This window comes from Balaenoptera physalus (genome assembly GCF_965194825.1).
Source record: "Balaenoptera physalus genome assembly, chromosome: 1".
NCBI lineage: Eukaryota > Metazoa > Chordata > Mammalia > Artiodactyla > Balaenopteridae > Balaenoptera > Balaenoptera physalus.
In genome coordinates this window covers 119,853,442-119,877,501 of record NC_138882.1, presented here as the reverse complement: position 1 = coordinate 119,877,501, position 24,060 = coordinate 119,853,442, and the positions used below count along the sequence as shown (strand labels likewise).

The 24,060-nt window shown below is 36.9% G+C and overlaps 1 protein-coding gene across 2 annotated transcripts in view; it reads left to right on the top strand.

The window, feature by feature from the left end:
* HS2ST1 (heparan sulfate 2-O-sulfotransferase 1) overlaps positions 1-23,772 on the top strand; it is a 194,473-nt gene extending 170,701 nt beyond the window's left edge. The window contains exons 4-7 of one of the 2 annotated variants that reach the window (XM_082410622.1): positions 2,304-2,442; positions 14,826-14,923; positions 17,124-17,281; positions 18,830-23,772. In XM_082410622.1, the coding sequence (XP_082266748.1) occupies positions 2,304-2,442; positions 14,826-14,923; positions 17,124-17,281; positions 18,830-19,059 (625 nt within the window). In that variant the 3' untranslated portion in view covers positions 19,060-23,772. The remainder of the gene's footprint in view (positions 1-2,303; positions 2,443-14,825; positions 14,924-17,123; positions 17,282-18,829) is intronic. The other variant, XM_082410623.1, reaches the window with a different exon arrangement.
* The last annotated feature ends 288 nt before the right edge of the window (positions 23,773-24,060 follow it).

The following is a 24,060-nucleotide window of genomic DNA, read 5'->3' as shown; positions in this document are numbered from 1 at the left end:
CATTTCTCTCTGTGATTCCCAGTTTTAGAGAGATTGCTAATATTTTTTTAATCTTTCAAATAGTACTAACCAGCGGGCAAGTATTTATGTATACCAGGCCCTGCGAAATATATAAAGGAAGTGTGAAGCACTGTGCCTACCCTCAAGTGGCTTATAATGCTATTGGGGAGGAAAGACTTACAAGAGAAACACTATAGCAGGACAAGCCAAGAGTAAAACTGCCTGATAGCAATAGCTCCTGGGTGCAGGTGTCAAATGAAAGCAGATAGCACTGTGTGCTGGAGTCATCAGGAAGACTTCCTAGACTTCACAAGATTTTGTTATTGCCCACTTTAGTTTATTCCAAAACAACAGCCAGTAACCTTTTTCCCCCCAGCTTTATTGACACATAATTGACATATAACATGGTGTAAGTTTAAGTTGTACGATGTGATGATTTGCTATACACATATATTGTGAGATGTTTACCACAATAAGGTTAGTTAACACATCCTCACCCCACATGATTACCATTTCGTTGTTGTCGCTGCTGTCATGATGAGAACATTTAAAACCTACTGACATAGCAACTTTCAAGTATACAGTAGGTACAGTATTGTTCATTATAGTCACCATGCTGTACATCAGATTCCATATCGTGACACTTCTCTGCTGACTCAGGAAGGCCTCCCTCCTGATACTTAACATGCTCTACAAGGCCCACGTGATCTGCACGTCCTCTACCACCACCCGCATCTCTCCACTCCCATTCTCTGTTACTCTCCCCTTCCTGATTCTGCTGCAGCCAGATTGACCTCCTTGCTGGTCCTCAGAAATGCCTGGCACTTAGCTGCTTTGGGGCCCTCATACTTCGAAGCCTTATCTTCCTGGAACACTTTCTCCTAGATATCTACATGGCTCTCTTCTCATCACATAATAATAGTGCTGCCTCCCTGGAAAACCCTGTTTTGAATTGTACTCTCCCCACTTCTCCCTATTCCATGCACTGCATCATTTCTCTCCTTAGTATTTTTGCCATCTAACATATTTACTTATTTTTTGGTTTATGTTCTGTCTCTCCCAAGTAGAATGTTAACTCCAGAAGGACGAGGAATTTTGTCCTTTTTTTTCACTGCTGTTTTCCTAATATTAGAATAGTTCCTGGCATATATTGGATACACAAAAAGGTATTTTTTGAATGAATGAATGTAATAGAAAGAATAAGAAAATGAGAAAGGCATTCTAGTTAAGGAAGATAGAATGAGCAAAGGCATGTAAGGAGAAATAGGAGTTGTCGGGAAGCAGTAGAGGTGGGCCTAACTGTAACAGATAGATGGTTTCTTGTTTGAGGAGAGTTGAAAATAAAGTTAGATAAGTAAGGTAGAACCCAAGACATAAGGCAAGCAGACATTAACAACCAAGCAAAGGAGTTTGGGTTTGAAGTCAACATAAACAGTAGGGGTATTTCAGGTTTCTAAGAAGAGTGATCTAATAAATTAGGAAATATCAGTTGAGAATTGGTATGAAGGTAGACTGAAAGGGAGAGAGACTGGATGCAAGAAAACCAATTCTTCTTATTATAAAACCATCAATTATTGCAGTAATCCAAGCAAGAGGCCTACCAAGAGGGCAGTTGTGACAAGAAAGGAAGTGAGGAAGACAGGTCAAATCTCTGAGAAAGCCTACAAAAGAAAAAATCAGAAGGACTTGGTAACCGTGCTAAAGAAGAATAAAGGAGAGTCAGGATAACACTAAGGTTTAAGGCTGGGATAAGTGAGGATATTAGAACAGGAATCAGCTAGACAATTCTAGGATGTGGAAGGGTGGCTAAAGTATACTCCTTCTGTGTTCCTCCAACTCTCTATCATTCCCTAAGGAAATAATGCTGAAGACTTAATGTTTTTCACTTCTATCTTGTCTTTAAAATTAGCGTCACGGAAGTTAGGCTCAAATGATCGTGCTTGTGTGGACTTCTGCTGTATCCATTGATAATGTTTATCTAGTTTGGTGGGTCAGAAGTGAGAAATCATTGCTATGTGAAATTGAAATGTTTTATGTAATTCTTGCTAGTAAAATTTAAAATTATTTGTCACTCAATTTTCCCTTCTCTCCTTTATCTTCAGCAGTAATTTTAAAATTCTTATTTCTTACTTACTTTATTGTAATATAATCCTAAAATATTTTCTAATCTCCACATACTGTATTTTATTTAAATTAACTCATGTTTTTTTCCATATAGAATTAATAACTCAAACTTCAATTTCAGGACACCCCAAACAGACTGAAAGGGTTGATTTCACCTTTTAAATTTTGCTCTATTTCAGATTTGGTGTGAAGAAGAAGCCAATTTACATTAATGTCATAAGGGATCCTATTGAGAGGCTGGTTTCTTACTATTACTTTCTGAGATTTGGAGATGATTATAGACCAGGGTTAAGAAGACGAAAACAAGGGGACAAAAAGGTAATATTTTAGTTTTAGAAATTTTATAAAGATAATTGTTTATGAAATGCAATGAACAGTGAATGCTTTTAAAATTTATTAATGATTGTAAATATATTCCTTGCTTATTGTGGAAAATTTCAAAAGAACCCAAAAGTATGAAGAAGTAAAAGTAAAACTACTTTGTAGTTGATATTTTGGAGTATATATAATATTTTGTCCTTTTAAAAAATATTTTACTTTTGTTCTAGAGCTGAATATTTGTTTTATTATAGCCCTATTAATAATTTTCTATGAGATCACTATAATAATTCATTAATATGATATATTTGTGTAATAGTTTGGTTCTCTTAATCTTGATGATGGCAGTTTACGTTGATTTGTGATCATCTGTTTAGGGACACTATTTTGTTAAAGCAGCTTATTTTTTCAGGCAAGATGAGAATAATAGCTTAACAGGGTTCTTACTTAGCAGGTTCAGATTTGAGTTGTCTTCTATTTAAGTGCGTCCTCCAGAGTAGCCCCAGACTTGTTTTTCTAAGAAACCAAACTGTGTCACTTTTCTGGTGGAATACCTTTACTGGGACCTCATTGCTCACAGGATTGCCCAAGGCACAGGAGACGCAGTCTGACATAGCCTGAGACCTCCTGCTCCTGCCTCATTTTCCCCTCAGGCACCCGTGCCTTACCTGAAATGTCACCGTCCTCCAAACTTATTACTTCATACTTTTTGCACACGTGTTGTTCCCTATATTTAGAATGTCTCTCCTTCACTCTGGAAAACTCTTTGTTCACCTCTAAGATCCAGCTCAAATGTTACCTCTTTCATAAAGTCTTTTCTGGCAGTGAGCCGTGTCCCTTTCAAAGTTCCCAGAGCACTCCATTCAAATCGCTATTTTTTTAATATTTATTTTGTGATACTTGAATTATTTGTTTACATATATGTCTTCTCCAAAAGGCTGTGAACGTCCTGAAGCAGGCGCTATATTTCCTTCACCTTTGTCTCCTCCATATCTAGTATGAGTACAGTGCCTAGTTCATCTGTACGCGTTCAGCAAATGGCTCAGTGAGGGAATTCTGCACCTTTTAAACCTAAAGTGTTGCGTAGTGGTGATGCTAGATACTTGATGTATTATAGTAATTAACACCCAACAATTAATTTTTTTCTACGTTGGATGTGCCCTCTGTCACATGAGAAGGCAATGGTTCTTTTGTTTTATTTATCTGTTTATGTTTTCTAGAAATTGCTATTTCTTTCCTTAGTCTCAAGGCTTTAGACAGAAGGTACTGACCCAAACAGTACCCTTTTTTTTCAGCGTTCACTCATCTCTTAGTATTATATAATCTTCTAGAAAAAATATATATAATTATATTATTATGGAGAGTCTGTAAAATTTTGTAAAATCTGTAATATAAAGCTTTTGTGACCTAGTACTTTAAAATTTATTCTTAGTTATTTCTAAATTCACTTCAATGCTAACTACTTTCTTTTTTAATTTTAGCCCTATCATTTGTACTAGCTCTTACTCAGTAATTGTTAGTATCCATCTCCCTCCTTCAACTAAAGGAATGTTAGTGTTGGTAAGGAAAAGATTCACAGTCATGTAGGTTCCTACATGTATCACGTCACGTCAGCCCTGGATACCGTGGTTTTGTGGTTGCTATCCTATGTAGTTTAGGGAATTAGGTAACAATAATACTTAATATAACAACAATAATAGCTCACATCTATTGAGTGCTTCTTGTTTATCAAGCTCTGTTTTAAGTCATATATTATGTATTTTTTCAGGTGGCCTGTACAACAATTTTATGGGATAGTTGCTGTTGTGTCCATTTTACAGATAAGGAAACTGGGGCACAGAAAGGTTAAGTACCTTGCCCAGTGTTATACTACCAGTAAATGGTGGTGCAGGAATTTAAATGCAAGCACTCCAATTCCAGAGCTCACAGTCTTAACCTCTCTATACCCTTGAAAAAGGAGGGAGGGAAAGCAACATGTCACTCGATATTTTTATATGAGAGATGTCCCAAAGTTGTATATTCAATGCTCACAGAAAAACCCAGGCAGATATTTTAACGTAGTCTCCCTTTCATCTTTGAAAGCTTTAGGTAGGTGTGCCCTCTCCAGCCTGGAGATTTAACCAATCTTCACCCTAATGATGATAGGTCTTGGTTTGTTTTTTTTATGTCATTATAAAATACATATTAATACACCTGTTTATTTAGATGTAATATTAGTAACATCAGCAAAATACTATTGTATTACCTTAATTCTCATGAGGACAGGGCCATCTTCAAATGCTTTATCAAAGTAAAGAATTACTTTGTTTTGTGACAGGCAAAATAGACCTTTTCAGTCTTGAAACATGTTGAAACACACGTTTTTAATAATTTGGTTTGTTTCTCATGACATAAATGTTGGTAACATTCTGGCACCTAATGAGTTAAATAAAGTTGTTATATTGCAAATAATTCCTTAATATCTTTAACTGGCAAGAGTTTTCTTTAATAAACTCATATCTGTAAAGTTGGTAAGACTTCGTGGCATATAGCATTTTGGAAGACGGCAGGGTATTTGAAGAAAACAGGGATTAAAAAGTGGCTATGATGATGTAGGGAATACCTGGCAAAGGCTAAGGCTGGAAATACTTTGCAATGGCTTCATTTCCAATTTCTGGTTACACTGTCAATAATTTCAAAGCCATTTTAGTCATATGTATATGCCTGTGATAGCTTTCAGTTGATCTTGTAAGGAACGTAAGATTTGTTTTATTTGGGAGATTTCAAATACTCTGTTTTTCAAACTTTATACCTAGAGTTTTGCATAATTTAATCTCTGTCCCAATACCTGGAAAATAGGGATATTTAGTAATCCAAAGGTCAGCATTCAAGAACTACAATGTATAAATCAGTGGTTCTCAAACTTTTTAGTCTCAGAACTCCTTTTACTCTTTTTATTGAGGACTGCCAAGGAGCTTTTATCTATGTGGGTTATATCTATTTCTGTTAATATTTACCAATATCAGTAAATTTGCCAATTGACTGAGAAATTTTTAAAATAGTAACTAATTTAATAGTAACAGTAGGAGACCATAATATGGTAACATAAATAATATATTTTAATGCAAATAACCATTTTCAGAAAAAGGTATAAATAGTGGCATTTTACATTTTTGCAAATTTTTAAAACACCTGATTTAATATAATATAGACAGCTGGATTTTCGTATCTGCTGGTGAATCAGTCTATTTAATACATTCTTTTGGTGAAATATATGAAGAAAATTCAGCTTTACACAGATATGTAACTAGAAAAGGCAGTATTTTAATAGCCTTTTCAGAAAATTGTGGAAATTCTTCTTTAATATTACACTAAAACTTAACTAGTAGTAGTTTCTTAAAGTTATTGAAGTGTGGAATCTGAAACCATAGCAGTTAACCTTTTATGTTCTGCTGCATTAAAATCCACTGATATATTTCATACTTTGAATGGATTTTTTAACCAAGCATAATTTTTTAACCTCATGTATTGGTCATTTGGAACACATTAGTTCACTGAGTTATGTGGATCTTCCAAGTGTTGGCGCATTTTACTATACAATATCAAAAATTCACATTCGTTAATGTCACCACTTATCTCATCAGAAAAGTCTTTAAGTATTGGGAAACCGTCAGGCTTATGGTGACAGAAGAAGTAAAAATAAATTTAAATTTTTATATTTTTTAGTTTGAAAGCTTAGCTTTTATCACTGGCACCCACAGAATTTCTCCACCTTGACACTATTGTTGCTTTCGGCCAGAGAATTCCTTGTTGTGAGGGCTGCCTACACATTGTAGGACGTTTAGCAGCATCTCTGACCTCTACCTGGTAGCATCTCCCCTACACCCTCCAGGTGTGAGAACGAAGAAGTTCTCCAAACATTGCCAGATGTCACCTGGGGGTCAAAACAGCACCAGTTGAGAACTGCTGGGCTACTAAGACTGTCAGTTGTTTTCTTTCAAGTGTCAGGCCCACTTTGTTCATTTTAAGAAAACATTAACCAAATACCCAAGTTTGAATAGTTTGTCTCTCAGGCCTTCTTACAGCTTCCAAATAACTACACCTATAATTCTCATCACTCACATTTTCTAAATATGTAAATATTTATCTTATGAACATTTCAGTTTTGTACTATCCTATTGATTATTAAGCATTTTTATTAATTATTGTTTTATTAGCAGAACACCAAGGGGGTTATACTTATGGAAAGAGTGTATAGTTACATGCTGTAAATAACAATCTAAAGGAGAATCAGTTTTTGCTTAAGAAGTACTCATTGATCTCAGAGATCACAATTCCTACCCCAATTTGCTTTTGGTATTTCTTACTCTAAATTAACTAGACTTATTGACAGCTGTAGGAATTATAATGAATTCAGAATATTATACCTCAAAATATGTATTAGTTTATAAAAGATATTAATGAGGTTAGAAGAATTCCATACTTAGCCACTACCTGATCCTACTACTGGCTTACAAAACACTGCTTCCATAGTGCTTAGCAATTCATAATCCCCTGACTGTGGTTTGCTTATGGAACATGGATTTTATACAAAAGCATTTGAGAACTTATTACTGTTTGCTTAGAAAGTGTTTTATATGTAAAAAACACCACAGGAAAGCAATATAATATCTTTGCAGTTCCTATTTAAAGTTTTGATAACTTTTTGTTGTAGACCAGTTTCTCTATCTCAGTAAAAGGTACAGTCCAGAGTAAGCCTTGACCTGTCATCTTCCCAGGCTTCTGATCGAACTACTATATATGTGGTTCCTTTCACCAAAAGAGAGAAAATGGAAAGAAAAGTCCGTTGTAATGAAGTTGAAGAAAGAGACGATGAGTTCAAATTGGACATTATTTTTAGTCATGTATAAGCAGATGGAAATATCCACTAGAAATGTATTTGTGTCTCAAGAAATAAATCTGAACTTAATCATAGATTTGGGAGTCATCAGCATTAGGTGGGAGTTGAAACAAGGGATTGAATGAAATTGCACTTGGGAAACATATAGAGTATGAAGAGAGGATCAAACGAAAAAGGAAGAAGAAGAAGAGGGGGTACAAATATGTAGCTCTGGGGAATGACAACATTTAAGGCGTAGGCAAAGGGAGGGAAGCACACCAAGAAGACTGAGGTTGGAGAATCAGAAGACAAACCTGGTGAGTCCTTGAAATGCATGGAAAAATAATTTCAATCACGAAGAGGTTAGTGAATTGAGAATTTAAAACTTTCCCTTAGACTTGTCAATGGGGAGGTCAGAGAAGGTGTTTATGTGGAATCCAAAGGGTTGAGGAGTAACCGTGAGAAGTTAAGACTGAGAGGAAAGACTACTCTTGAGATAGAAGTTTGGCTTTGAAGGGAGCAAAAAACATGAGAAATGTTTTACTAAAGACGACAGATACTTGGGCATATTAGTATACCTGAAGAGAGCAAGGGGTGATGATGGAAGAAACTGGAGAAAAATTGGTGAAGCAGGGTCTCAGAAGGGAGTGAGAAAGGGTATTTAAAGATAGGAGGAAATACTTTTTAACAGATGAGGGCAGTAGGGGCTGCAGATGCAGATAAGCTTTTATCTAAGCAGGAATCAAGGGAGCTCACTCTCAGCTTCAGTTTTCTGTATAAAATATGAAGCAAGGTCATTTGTAGAAAAGGGTTGGAATGTAAATATAATTGCCATCACTATCAAGCATCAAATTTTGTTTAATTATTTTAACCGACAATTCTAGGAATTAAATATTTAAACTAATAATCTAAATAGTCTAAAGAATATTTTGATATTTCCTGCTTTTAAAAACATTTGTATGTAGTTCACAAAGAATTGCTCTTTCTAAGCATAGATGGTGTTTAAGTGAAAAAGCTGATCATAATTTTTTGTTTCTCTGGTGTACTGAACTGAGTTTTGTTTTTGCTTTTTATTTTAAGAAGAAATTTTATAAGAGAAAAACATTTATTTATAGAAAATTCTATTTCTGAAATGTGGTCAGAATGTTTAGGAGAGGTGAATAGAAGTTAGCAAACAAGTGGGAAAGTTCTGGTGGGCAGCATTTGAGTGACAGTTGCCTTCTGTGCTGTGAGTAGAGAAGCCCAAGGGCTGATGTCACTGTTGGAGTTAGTGGAGAAGTTCATCTTGATTAAGACGCCATTGGATTGATTCATTGAGCTGTATGTGGTCAAGACGGTACTGAGTTTCGTTAACTTGATTTCACTCACTAGGAAATGCTTGGTTTACTTTATGCATCACATATTTATAAAGAAAAAGGAGGGCCTTCCCTGGTGGCGCAGTGGTTAAGAATCCGCCCGACAATGCAGGGGACATGGGTTTGAGCCCTGGTCCAGGAAGATCCCACATGCTGCGGAGCAGCTAAGCCCGTGCACCACAACTACTGAGCCTGTGCTCTAGACCCCGCGAGCCACAACTACTGAGCCCATGTGCCACAATTACTGAGCCCGTGTGCCACAACTACTGAGCCCGTGTTCCACAACTACTGAAGCCCTCGTGCCTAGAGCCTGTGCTCTGCAACAAGAGAAGCCACCGCGATGAGAGAAGCCCGCACACCGCAATGAAGAGTAGCCCCCTCTTGCCGCAACTAGAGAAAGCCCACGCGCAGCAACAAAGACCCAACGCAGCCAAAAATAATAATAAATAAATAAAATAATAAATAAATAAAGTATGAAAAAAATTTTTAAAAAAGAAAGAAAAAGGAGAATTTCTGTTTTACATTAAGATCTAGCACAGTCATGTATGTTCGCCAATTTTTGATTATTCGTATTTTTTTTTTTTCTTTACATCTTCCTTGCTATTGGCTGTCTTTGGGTTGTTTCTTTTAAGTTGATAGGAGTGAAACACCTCTGCCAAATGATAAGAAGGAACTATAAAGGAGGCAAAACCCAAACTATTTTTCCACTTTTATATTATCTAGTAAAACGTTTGGTAGGTGAATTAGGGTAGATGCTTCTGAAACAAAGAAATTAAAATGTTTAGGTAGATTTTTTTCTGTCATACATAAAAGCCTAAAGGTGAGGGTCCCAAGATTTTAGAGCAGCTTTGCTGCACACAGTCATTCAGGGAGCTGGGTTCCTGCCATATTGTTACTCTGCTACCCTTCAGGGGCTTGCCCTTATGTGCTCGGTTTAATTTGGGCCACCACGACATCTGCCTTCCAGCTCATGGGAAGGAGGGAAGTTAGAGGCCCACCAATTTCCTTTTAACCAAGTGACCCAGAACTTGCTCACATCATTTCTGCCCCCAGTCTCCTGGCAAGAACTTAGTCATATGGCCATACCTACCTGCAAGAGAGGCTAAACTCTATGACTGTGGAAGAAGGGAAGAATGGATTTTGGTGGTAACTCTTATACTGCCAGAGTAGGCTAGCAGATTTTAAACTACTGGCCAAAAATAAACTTGAAGATTATCTACAGATTTTGTTTGAAATACTAAAATACTTTCAGTATTTTAGAACACAGGAAGAAGGAGTTGGCTAACTAGAGAACTTGGGTCAAAATAGCCATCCTGCATGCTTAATCAGTTTTAATTCCAATAGTGGATATTTAAATTTCCAAATTTTTCCATATAGTGACTCTATGGAAACTTTTAATACTGCAGCCTCTTTCAATGTCCTATTTTCTTATTGGGTTGGCCAAAAAGTTCCTTTGGTTTTAAAGTAAAAATAAAAGACACATTTTTCATTTTCTCTGAGAACTTTATTGAACAACGTATTCACCATTTTGTTCCACTACCTTCTGCCATTTTTCAGGCAACTTCATAATTCCATCTTCCCAAAACTTTTTATCTTTTTGAGCAAAGAACCGTTCTAGGTGCCTTTTACAGTCTTCCAGGGAATTGAAATTTTTTGCATTCAGAGAATTTTGTAAAGACCGGAATAAATAGAAATCCAAAGGTGCAATGTGTGGTGAATACAGTGGATGAATCAGAACTTCCCAGCCAAGCTGTAACAGTTTTTTGCCTGGTCATCAAAGAAACATGTGGCCTTGCGGTATTCTCATGGAAGATTATGTGTTTTCTGTTGACTAATTCCAGACGCTTTTCGTCGAGTGCTGCTTTCAGTTGGTCTAATTGGGAGCAGTACTTGTTGGAATTAACTGTTTGGTGTTCTGAAAGGAGCTCATAATAGAGGACTCCCTTCCATCCCACCATATACACAACATCAACTTCTTTGGATGAAGACCGGCCTTTGGTGAGGTTGGTGGTGGTTCATTTCACTTGCCCCACGATCTCTTCTGTTCCATCTTACTGTACAGTATCCACTTTTCATCGCCCATCACAATTTGTTTTAAAAACAGAACATTTTCATTACATTTAAGTACAGAATAGCATGAGGAAATATAGTCAAGAAGGTTTTTTTTTGCTTAACTTATGTGGAACCCTGACATCAAAGCGATTCACATAACCAAGCTGGTGCAAACGATTTTCAACGCTTGATTTGGATATTTTGAGTATGTCGGCGATCTCCCACGTGTTATAACCTTGATTGTTCTCAATTAATGTCTCGATTTGATCACTATCAACTTCAACTGGTCTACGTGACCGTGGAGCACTGTCCAGCGAGAAATCTCCAGCACGAAACTTCGCAAACCACTTTGGACACATTCGATCAGTCACAGCACCTTCTCCATACACTGCACAAATCTTTCTTTGCGTTTCAGTTGCGTTTTTACCCTTCTTGAAATAATAAAGCATAATATGCCAAAAATATTGCTTTTTTTTCTTCCATCTTCAATATTAAAATGACTACACAAAAATTCACCAACTTTGATGTTTTTTAAAAATGCACGCTGATATGACATCTGTCACAATTTAACAAAATTGTTTCGAATGAAGTTAAAGACAACTAAGCGCTACTAGAGCCATCTTATGGAAAAAAACGAACAAACCTTTTGGCCAACCCAATACATTTAAGCAAAATCTTTTTAATGTCTTTGAATCTTACACACACACATACACACACAGAGTGGTGGTACAGTTTATGAGTTCACTCACAATCACCTTAGTAATTCATTTCTTTTTCATCTGATACTCTATTCAGATGGAGTTATAATGAAGCAGAGCACCTCTTCTGAACTTCAGAAGCACTGTACTGTGATTTAGGATTTGTTTGAAATTGATTAGGCGTGAAATCAGAAACCTTCTGTTATATCACCACTGGGTTTATTAGAACCTGAGATATGGTAGAGATAGATACATAGATTGTTTTCTTTTTATGAGCTGCAAGGTGGCATAAATCATAATAAAACCACTTTTTAGAAAGTGACTTAGACCAGCAAATCTAAATCAGACCATCTAGTGAATTTCAGACATAATGTAATGGCCATTGAAATGGGGTTGATTGAGTCTTAAGTGTAAACTGAGATGTTTTCACTTAAAAAAATAGATTGATATGGATGTGTGTGTGTGTATATATATATTGGGGGGTGGGGGGGAAATCCTAAGAGAATTTGAGAGAACTCTAAGGAACTGTCAAAATGCTTCATGAAAAAATTTTACTGCCCCTGTCTTCATCTCAACTAGAATTGTACCTTTAATCCTCATGCAAAATCTCCAAAGTGCAGTCTTTCCAGCCATTTACAAATATTGATTATGCAAACAATTGGTATAACAATGTATTGTATGCTATGGAGGACACAATGATTGTGCAATCAGTGGGTATAGCAATATATTGTATGTTGTGGAGGACACAAATGCATACTGCATGATCCCTCCAATAAGTGTTTTCTATAGTTCAGGAGAGAACATAATACAATTTTTTTTCCAAAGTACATGAAGCAAGTTCTTTAAATAAAGATGTATATATAAATAACATACCTGGATCCTAAAAGCTGGCTATTACAAGGCAGTATTTAATTCATTTATATGAGTTAAAAAAAAATGGGGCTTCCCTGGTGGTGCAGTGGTTGAGAATCCGCCTGCCAATGCAGGGGACACGGGTTCGAGCCCTGGTCTGGGAGGATCCCACATGCCGCGGAGCAATTGGGCCTGTGAGCCACAACTACTGAGCTTGCACGTCTGGAGCCTGTGCTCTGCAACAAGAGAGGCCGCGATAGTGAGAGGCCCGCGCACCGCGATGAAGAGTGGTCCTCGCTCGCCGCAACTAGAGAAAACCCTCACGCCGAAACGAAGACCCAACGCAGCCAAAAATAAATAAATAAATTTTTAAAAATAAATAAATAAATAAATGAGAGACTTCAGGCCAGAGTAGTCATTGGAAAGATAGTCTTCATGTAAACTAGATTGGTGGAGGGAAGCACTTTCAGAAGAAGAAAATGTAGTCAGCAAAATATATGGATTTGCAGGTACATATGACATGCTTAAGAAACTGTAAAACAGGTTAATCTGGTAAGGATGGAAGTTATACATGGAGATAAGGCTAGACTTGCACACTGAGATCAGATTATGAAGCATTCTTTAAAGCCAGGATAAAGAGTTTGTATTTCTCTTTTTAAAAAGATATTGGAAGCTATTGAAGTTTTCTGAGTAGAGGATGTTAGAAGTGACTACTTAGACTAATCTGGTAGTCTAAGAGCAGATTGAAGGAAGGGAGGGAAGGGAGCCCAATTAGGAAGTGATTGTAAGAATGGAGACATGACATGGTAAGATCCTGATGGAAGTAAGATTGGAAAAAAAAAAAAAAAAAGATGCATTAGAAAGACATTACCTCAAGGATGTTAAATGAGGGAGAGGAAAAATAAAGAAATGTTCTGAGATCTTGAGTCTGAATTACAAGGGGCAATGTCATCCTGTTGCCAGAAATACTGAATATGAGGTAATACTGGAAATTCAAATGAAAATGCATACTAGGTATCAGAAGATAGGTAAGAGGTGATGGATCTGGGGGTACAGATTTGGAAGTCTTTTGCCTAGAAATTATAAATGAAGCCAAGGAAGTGTGAATAAGCTAAGGAAGGGAGTGGGTAAAGAGAAGACAGCTGAGTTTCCATACTTGGTAGAAGGACCAAAACATGCCTTAAAAGAAGATAGTGATAGTACATTCAGAAAGGTACAGAGAACCAACAAAAACCAACAAAAAAGAGGAGTGTTCAAAGAAACAGACAATGCTGTGGCGGTCAAGGAGAACAAGAACCAACAAAACATTGTATTTGACTATTAGGGAGGAGAGGTGGGGAGAGAAAGACAAATGTAGACACATCCCATTTATTGAGTGCCTACAGTGAACCACTCTTTGTGGTAGATTCTTTTATAATCATGATTTTATTTCTTCCTCAAAGTAAGATTATGTCCTCCTTTTTCAGATGAGGAAACTAACACAGAACTTACGTTTTTCTGGGTTCAAGATTCAAACCCAAGTCATAAATCTTTTTCCTATATCATGGTGAAGGTCATCTGTAAAAGAAATGGGCAAATCAATTGTGGGCTGCAGTTTGCTCTTGCCTCTTAAATGTTGCCAGAATAAAGATAATTATTCCACTATACCCCTAGCCATAGTCAGATCTAAGGGTTTGGGGTCCTATTCTTACTAGATTTTTGGTTGATAGGGACCTTTGAATTTATCTAATTTTATAGATTAGAAAGTGAGGTTTGGAGGCCATAAAGACTTACTCAAGATAGGGTCACACCTGGTTCTAGAAACTCAGGAGTCTGGACTCTGGATGCGTTCTCTTTCTACTTTTACATACGCCATCTTCTCAGAAATAACAGGTGGTATTTATAGATGTCTACTCCAACAGCCTGAGCTCTTAAGTTTGTTCTCTGGCATCTTAATATCATTTCAAATAGATAACGCCTACTGTAAAAATGCCTGTGACAGACAGTAAGTACTAAAGAAAGTGAAGTTGATTTAATTTTAGATCCATAACCTGTGAGTCTCTTTCCCTTTTAATTAATTTAGTCAGATGCATTTGGAGAGGAGGGCATGCAAGTCATAAGTATCCAGGGTCACTTTTGCTTTGTACAATGATTTTTTTTGTTTGTTTTAATGAGAAAAGGGGAAAAGACTTAAGTGTAGTCCTACTTTATATTCTTTTCAAATAATTGTTTCACAAAGAGTATCTTTAACCTTGTTTTTATTTAATTTACTTCGGTAAGGGGATAGAAAATATAAATACACAAATTCAACATAAACCAGTACTTAATTTCAAGGATAAGTTGTTATCTGGGGGATGTTCCATTCATATAATAAAAGAATTCTTATAAACATTGGCATAAAAAACAAAGATGTGAGAACAACCCATGTTTGACTTTGCTCAGTATCTCAAGTATGTTTTTGTAACCTATCACTTTAATTCACTACCCGTCCCATCCACTGCCATTTATTTAATAACTTACCACATTAAGATATTTGGTAGGTGAGGCTCGAGTTTCTGGCTCACATGTGCTGCTTTGTCTTTTTTCCAGACCTTTGATGAATGTGTAGCTGAGGGCGGCTCAGACTGTGCTCCAGAGAAGCTCTGGCTTCAAATCCCATTCTTCTGCGGCCACAGCTCGGAATGCTGGTAGGGAGATAAAGTTAACTTCAATCAGTAATCTATTTATTATCTCTATAATCTGTATTTCACAAGAGTGAATGTGTTAGTCAAGGGCTAGGTGTAAGGAAGTTCCTGAAAGACCAGACCAAAAATAACATGTAATTAAGTAATACCTAGTTTTTAGTTACCTTTAAGTGCATTAAAAAGATTCTTCATGTAAAACATGCTTGCAATGATTTCTCAGATGCTGGTTTTTAAATTTTTTTGTTTTTGGTGTTAGGTGTCTTGCTATGTTCTAGCAGTGGTCTTAATTAGAGGTCAGGGGTCCTTTCATAAACCTCATTTTCTCCTAAGCTTATTGTTTGAGTCATCCATTTTAGATCAAGAAGAGGCTTAGTGGGTAAATTATTCACCTGGATTTACTGTTAAACTGATTTGACTTTGAGAGAAGCCAAGGTAAAATAAAGATATTATATCTTTAATAGAGTTTATTTCCTCAGAATGTGCTGAGTTTTCAGTTTAAAAAAATATTGGTACGTATTTGTTCTAATCAATCATTTTAATAGGAAAAGTAGAAAAAAACAGGAACACATTCAAAGTTAGTATCTTCCTTAAAACCATGAGCGATATAAGGAATGCCTTCTGTTCTTTCCATCATTATTTGAGATACAGTATTAGATTACTGTGAACCTTAAGGTCCTACTCGATAGATTATATCAACGCATAATACAGTTGACCCTTTGAACAGGACAGGTTTGAACTTCGCGGGTCCACTTAAATGCAGATTTTTAAAAATAAAGATGTATTACAGTACTACATGATCCGTGGTTGGCTGAATCCTCGGATGTGGAGCTGGGGATATGGCGGGCTGACTGTAAAGTTATATGCAGATTTTCAAGTGGGGAATGGGGGATCGGGTCTGGTTGGCACCCCTAAACGCCCGTGTTGTTCAAAGGTCAACTGTAATAACATCAGAATTGGAAGCTTAGAAAGAATGTCTTCTCAATTTTTAATCATTTCCTTACAACAGGGATCAGTAAATTACAACCTGGACACCAAATTTGGCCCATCACCTGTTTGTATAAATAGTTTTATTGGAAGACAACCACATCTATTTATTTACATATTGTCTGTAGCTGTTTTCACACTGCAAGAGCAGAGTTAAGTAACCAAGTGACCAAGACCATATGACCTGCAGACCCATCTCCGGCTTTACTCTCTGGCTCTTTAGAGGAAAGGTTGCCACCCTTACCTTAAGAGCGGTAGAGAGTATATCTCTCCATTGGGCATTACTGAGGAGATTTTAATCACACTTCTTTAGTATGCCTCCCCGATTCACAGAACTGGGAGGCACCTGAGAAATCAACTCGTTTGCTTCCCCAGCTTCCCACCGCCCACGCCAGCTTTTTAATGGCTGAGAAAACAAACTCAGAAAGGTGAAGTCATCAGCTGAATATCACACTGCTTAAAGGCAGAGCTTGGCATTAGGGTTAGGGAATGTCAGTGCAAAAAAGAACCCAAAGGCATAGTTTATTTAGGGCCAAATCTCTATTATAAACAGCCATTAGCTAAAAACGTGAAAACTAAAAATAAAAGATTCTTAGCAGAGCCATTTCTTATCCTATTTCTGTTTTTAAGAAATATCAGAAAAACCTAAACTCATAAGTTAAATGAAGATAATTGCTACACAAAATTGCTTAGACCTTCCTAGAGAGCTCTTAAAATGAACGAAGTTTAGAGTACAGTTGACCCTGGAACAAGGCGGGGGTTAATCCCAGTATAATTTATAGTTGGTCCTTTGTATCCACGGTTCCTTCGATCTGCGGATTCAACCAACCATGGTCCATGTAGTACTGTAGTATCTACTATTGAAAGATATTTGTGCAGGTCAAACCTATGTTGTTCAAGGGACAACTGTAGTTAACAAAAATTAAATGCACTCATACTAAATCAGATGGGAGGATATGTATACACATTTCTTAACTGTTCAAATTAAGTGTCCTCTACTAAAATCTGAGTTAGCCCTGCGTAGTTGAGCAGAAACTGGGGACAGAGGCAAAGGAAATTAGAAACAGGTGTGCCTCCCAAAGGACGTTAATAAAAGGGCATTAAGGCTTTGGATGGACATGTGTTTATCTGTTTTTTCCATAATATACAGTGTCAAAGGCATCAAAAGTACTTAGCAGATTTCACAACCAGTTTTTTTATTCCTTTTTTTTGGTTTTAGGAATGTAGGAAGCAGGTGGGCTATGGATCAAGCCAAATATAACCTAGTTAATGAGTACTTTCTGGTGGGAGTTACTGAAGAGCTTGAAGATTTTATCATGTTATTGGAGGCAGCTTTGCCCCGGTTCTTCAGGGGTGCTACAGAGCTCTATCGTACAGGTATATAAGGATGGGTTTCTTTTTCAAGCTGTCCTTAACTTTGTTTGCCACTTGCAAAATATGTGTGATTTGAAGTTTGTTGAATAAAACTCCAGAAAGGCAGGTACATTGTCTGTTTCTCCTCACCATTTTCAATACAAAACAGTACATGGCACACAGATGGTATTCATTAAATATTTTTTTAATGAATAGACATGCACGAGATTATAATTAAAAGGCATTGTAGGTATAGTGGAAAGATACAAACTACAGGGCCAGCCTTAGAAATGTGTGATATTCAGTAATGCCAGCCATACATTCCACCCTTTAGACATGTCTAGTGCTATTTAGGTAGGGGTAGGATGGGGAGACTGAGTCACGTTGATAATGTTCCTGTGCTATGTCACAGCGCACCTAAAAGAATGCTTCAGCAGCCGTGACAGTATTACATATCTGAAAGTGACCGTGCTGGTCCAATCTAATTCTGATTTTTTTTTTTTTTCTGTTCTTTGGTAAGATACAATCAGAGGAACTCTTTTCCTGGAGTATGCATGTGCCCTAGCTTTTAACACATAGGTATAGAGAATAGGTTATGAGAAATCAGCACTAAGTTTGAAAATAGGTATTTTATCATATCTTTAAAAACAAACTAGTCAGAGCACCAAGCATTTGAGAATACAGCATGTAAGGTGACAGCCTACACTTTACCAAGTGGCCATTCTTACTTTTTTTAAAAATAAATTTATTTATTTTTGGCTGCATTGGGTCTTCGTTGCTGTGCGCGGGCTTTCTCTAGTTGCGGCGAGCGGGGGCTGCTCTTCGTTGCAGTGCGTGGGCTTCTCATTGCAGTGGCTTCTCTTAGTTGCGGAACACGGGCTCTAGGTGCGCAGGCTTCAGTAGCTGTGGAGCATGGGCTTAGTTGCTCTGCAGCCTGTGGGATCTTCCCGGACCAGGGCTCGAACCGGTGTCCCCTCCATTGGCAGGTGGATTCCCAACCACTGCGCCACCAGGGAAGTCCACGATTCTTATTTTTATTATTTGACATCTCATTAAGTCTTTAACAAGGGTAAGGATTTGCATTACAAAGGAATAAATCACAGTTCCAGTATGATTAGGGCACTGCTTTTGCCTGAATGATATTAAGACAAAACAGTTAGAGCTTCCCTGGTGGCGCAGTGGTTACAATGCAGGGTACACGGGTTCGAGCCCTGGTCTGGGAAGATCCCACGTGCCACGGAGCAACTAGGCCCGTGAGCCACAACTACTGAGCTTGCGCGTCTGGAGCCTGTGCTCTGCAACGGGAGAGGCCGCGACAGTAAGACGCCCGCGCACCGCGATGAAGAGTGTCCCCCGCTCGCCGCAACTGGAGAAAGCCCTCGCACAGAAACGAAGACCCAACACAGCCTAAATAAATTTATTAAAAACAACAACAACAAAAAAAAAAACAATTATGCTCTTCCATGTGTCATATTAACTTAAACCGTCTCTTCAAGTCTCTTCAAATAAACAGGCATTGATCTTTTGTGTGTTCTCAGAATTTATTTACCTTTTCTCTTTTCCCTTTGTAAGTAGGAAAGAAATCTCATCTTAGGAAAACCACAGAGAAGAAACTCCCTACTAAACAAACCATTGCAAAACTACAGCAATCTGACATTTGGAAAATGGAGAATGAATTCTATGAGTTTGCCCTAGAGCAGTTCCAATTCATCAGAGCCCATGCTGTACGAGAAAAAGACGGAGACCTCTACATCCTTGCACAGAACTTTTTCTATGAAAAGATTTACCCTAAATCGAACTGAGTACAAGGTGTGGCAGTTAGATTCTTGAACTACAACTTTGACCCTGTCTTCACCTTAGTTCTCAGCTCCACAACTTGGATTGCTGATGGGTGTGTAAGATAATTTGTATTGAACTGAGTTAGGATACAGACAGTGACGTCAAGGAAGTAGATTCTGGCTGATATGTCAGTGGTCTAGGAAGTTTAAGTTTCAGCCTTTTTTTTTTTTTCCTGGTTAAATATTGGTGGGAGTTATAACCTCCTGCCTGGACAAAACCTACACGTCACCTAAAATAAACACATAGCAGGTCTAATTGAAGGCTAAATATTGAAATACAATTTCAGAAAAAGTTCTGATACTCTTTTTGATAAAGCGTTTTTTTTTCAACTAACCATGAATGAAGATGAATCCATTTGTTACTTCCACCTTCACCTGGAGGTGTGGGTTATACACCTCTACTGGATAGTGTTATTAACTGTTTGGCGGTGTGTATTTTGTTTTTGTGAATCAACGTCCCATGAAATTTATTGAAATGTTTGATCACGTTTGCTAAGAATGTATCTGCTGTAGTTGGAACTGCCCATATTTATGTAGGTCATTTTAATTTTCTTAAAAAAGTGATTATTAGTGTTAAAAATCAATTTAAACCATTATTAATACTGTAAAAAGAATCAAAGCAGTATTTCTCATTCCTGTCTCCCCAGTATCTAAGATTGGGGAAACACTTCAAAGAATGTTGACATTGCCTGAAGTTTTGGTTAAGGCTTCCACACATTAATATCAAAAAAGTAAGTTTAGTATTTGTTTCTCCATGGGTTATTTGTAAAGGTGTAAACTGAGGTATTAGTGAGTCCATATTATAACTCCGTTAGTGAGCTGTGGTATGGGTAGGACTTTCCTACTTCTTCTGTACTTTTACTTGTAGACTATTTTTACTAAGGTGCTTTATAATGTGTTTTAAAGCATTGCATTTACAAAAAAAAAAAAAAACGGAAAATGCTGTAAATATTGCATATTTTATGTATTTGGACCAAAAGATCATAAGTAATTAGACAAAAGTGGTTTTGCACCAATTTTATTATGTCAAGTAAAACCATCAGACCTACTGTTCTTGTATTTCTCATTTAACTTTACTGTTAAGACATCACTGCAATGAACTTCAATAACCTTTCAATTTTGATACACAGAACATTATTCATAATTGGGGGCAGTAGTTATAGTGGAAAGAGTACTGGACGAGGAGTCAGAAAACTTGATTTCTTGTCCTGGCTCTGCCACTTACCAGCTGTGTGATCTTGGGCAAGTCACTTAATCTCTCTCTGCCTCAGTTTCCTCATCCTGCAGTGAGGATGATAATACCTGTCCTACCTACCTCACAGGGGTGTTGTGAGGATTAAATGAGATGGCATGTGAAAGCACTTTGAAAACTGTAAGTTGCTATATAAATGTAAGGTATTATGGAAACATCTTTAACATATAGTTTCATACCATTCGTTTTTTAACAAAGAAAGAGAAGAGTCCACCTATAAACTGGTTGAAAAAACAGTTAATCTTGATATAAATTTGTGTTTAATAAATATCTTCTCAGTGTTTTATCTTCCCTGTTTCAACAACTATTGAAATATTGAAACACCTGTGAACTCTTACGGTTTCCTGAGCAGCTGCTTGAGTTCAGGAGGTTTCATTAGCTGACTCAGGGCAAGGGAAAATTCGCTCTTCAAATTTGGAAGATTTTTCTGATTTTATTTTACATTACCGTTCAGAAAGGGTACCTATTTTATACCTCTGGTTTTTAAGGTATACTTTGCAGAGTTTGATTTCCCTGTGCATTCTTTACCTTCTTCCACTTCTTAGAGTAGCAGAGATAAAGAATTTTAGAAACATTTTCTAAAAGGATAATCTTTAATAGGTTTAGTTTAAATAAATATCCCCGAACAAGGCCTCACCAAACTATGTAAGCATTATAGTCAGGTGGCTTTAAAGGTTATTAATTGCATAGAAGGAGGAGGGAGCACTACTTATCAAAAGACATTTATAGACAAATTTAAAGAAAAGCTGAAGGAAGTTGACAGAAAGAGTCATTGTAGCACCCTTTCCCCCTAATAATAGGACAATATTAAGGGAATATCAACAGGCTTACTTTTCTTACTTGGCTTTCTTTTTGGTGTATTTAATACCTTTTATAGGTATTAGTTGAGAATATATACAAATGATTTCCTTGCCCAAAGTAAAACACCACCTCAGGATGGGGCATCTGACATTTGTCTGCTAAGGAACCCTAGTATGCAGGTTATTCTTGGGAGTCCAGCTAAAATCTTCTTGAGGTGCATCAACTCTTTTAGGTAACTAGAGTAGCACATAGTGCACTAGATCTGGGGTCAGTGAACTTTTCCTATAAAGGTTCAGAGAGTAAATACTATTTTAGGCTTTGCACACCATTGGTCTCCATCACAACTACTCAACTCTGCCATACTAGTACAAAAGCAGTCATAGACAGCAGATAAATGAATGAGCATGGCTGTGTCCCAATAAAACTTTATTACTGAAACAGGTGACATTCCAGATATGGACCATGGGTTGTACTTTACAAACTCCTGTAACAGATTATTATTTATGGAGAAATCACTTTTGAATCTGTACTCTAGTGGCCTAAAAGAGTTTATATACTTCCAAAAAAAGCTCCTAACTTCTATCCAAAGAATAGCTTTCTGATTCAGGCAGTCTCTCCCACGGTTTCATAAACTTTTACGACTTCGATTGCTTCCAGGTGGGCATGGTTTCTTTCCCAGTTTAACAGTTCAGAATAGGGGCATTTATGCTATCATCTTTTAGGGTGGGTTAAAAGTATCCTTCCTGGAGACTGAGGAAGGTTTAGATTTAATTCCATGTGGTCCAGTACAGTCCTAGGAATCTGACAAGTGCAGAGTCCTTATAATACCTAACTTTATAATCAAATAAATAGAACCACTGAGACGATAATGTATTTTTTTAAAGTGGCAAATGTGGTTTTCTTTTTTCAGCCTTTGTGCTTTTTCAGTATTTTGAACCTAGGGGAAAAAATTTTTTTTAATAATACAAAAGCAAATTAACCACTTTGAATTTTAAAAGATAATGTTATATGTGTATGTGTACATATATATATCTATATATGTTTATTTCCTAAAAGAGGAAAAAGTACCTTTTTGTTCAACTTGTATCAACTCCTATTTTCTAATTGCTGTGAAATGGCAACTGTTGATAAATTATTGTGACTGTTTTAAAATGTAATGGGGAGGATATATTTTGATTTTACCCAGCTTTAATCTGTAAAGTATCACTTAAATATATCTGATAGCAACACTTAAAATATTGCATGGGGATTACTTTTCTATCATCCATACGCATTTGTGCAACTTTGAACATATTGGGTGATTCTGAATTCCTGATGATTGGATTTAAATTACTGAAAATCAGAGAAAAGCTTACTGACTTTTAAACTTTGCATTTTATTTTTTATTCTTAAAATTCAATTAATGCCTATAATTTGAAATCCTCTGTTGCTCTTTCTCAATATTATGTCCTATCAGAGATTCCTAAAATTGTTAGTGCCATCAGTGATTTACAAACAGTATTTTGATATTGCAGATGATTTGCTCATTGTATTTGCATAGTTAGAAAGAAAATAGTTTGTAGACAATGATTCTCTTTTTCTAATAAAATGAAATAAAAATTCTAAAAAGCACTAAAGAATTTAACTAAAGGCTGGTTCCCAAATGCATAGCTGGTATTTTAATTTACATTCATATTCTACATAGAGAACATCTGTGTAAACCATCCCTCTGGGTTTTCCCATTGATCATTCTCAAACACACCTACGGTCCTAGAATCCTTTATTATGAGAAGCACCCGGTATTGTAACCTTTTAGGAAGTTTGTCTTTAAGAGGCCCAGGTGCTTCTACTTCATGAGTTGAAAATTTGACTCTTCATAAATTAGTGCTATTTGCTTTGAGAGGAAGCAAGGCAATTGCTGTTAAGTTTTTGCATCCATTTATGCTATGCGAAGCTGCTGAATGATACCAACTAAACTGCTGCTCAGGCAGCCTTTTGAGGGAAAAAGCAACCCTGTTTCAGATGCACTGCCAAGTCAGCTCCTCTGGAGTGGAGCTTGCTTTCTGATTTCCTGGAGTGGGAATTGTAAAGAACGAAATGGGCGATCAGTTAGTCAGATTTATTCTATAGTGTAAGTTCATGCAGCTTTGTGACCTTTCCAGTACTATTTATAAAAGGACCCTGATGCTGATGATCTCTTTAAAAAACATCACTGGTAAGCCTATGGTTTAGACACACTGGTGCTGTCTGATTTTTCGGACAGCTTCTTTAGCTTTCTATTGCGAGTCAGGTGTATGAGCATCTCTAAAGCAGTGTCAAATGTAATTTTGACAAACATGGATTGTATATTTTGACTTTTATTTTACAAGTACACAGACAGCTGAAGAGTGCCTTTTTTCCTCATAATCCATGTTGGAAGATGCTCACTCCTTCCTCTGTCTCTGCTTTCTCTTCTCTCCTCTTCCCCTGTTCAGTTGATTCATTTATGCAATACTGTTTCCAACTTGAAACCGTTTTGTCACATCTGTTGGAGAGATAATCACTCCTTTTCCTTAACATTCTGCCAGCTTTCTGTTGTTGAAGTGTTTCAGTTGATTACCTGATGCAAAATCTATAAAATAAACACTCAGTGGGAAGGGCAAAAATGGTTTGGTGTCCTGTTTTAATATTTTCTTCCGTAGCCTTGACACTGAAGGATGTTTTCCCAGTGGACTCAGTGTTCAGTGTCATCAACTTAACCCTCAGATATCACTGCCACCAGAGAGATACACGTCATCACTGGTCTGTCGTGGTTTTCTGGCTTATTTGTGACTTGCAGACTGACAGGCCTTTGCTGCTTTTTGCTTTGTACTCCACCATTGGCAGTGAAGTTTCAGATAGAAGATTTACAAGGTATACTTAGGATATACTCTTAATTGGAATTAAAAAGGAAA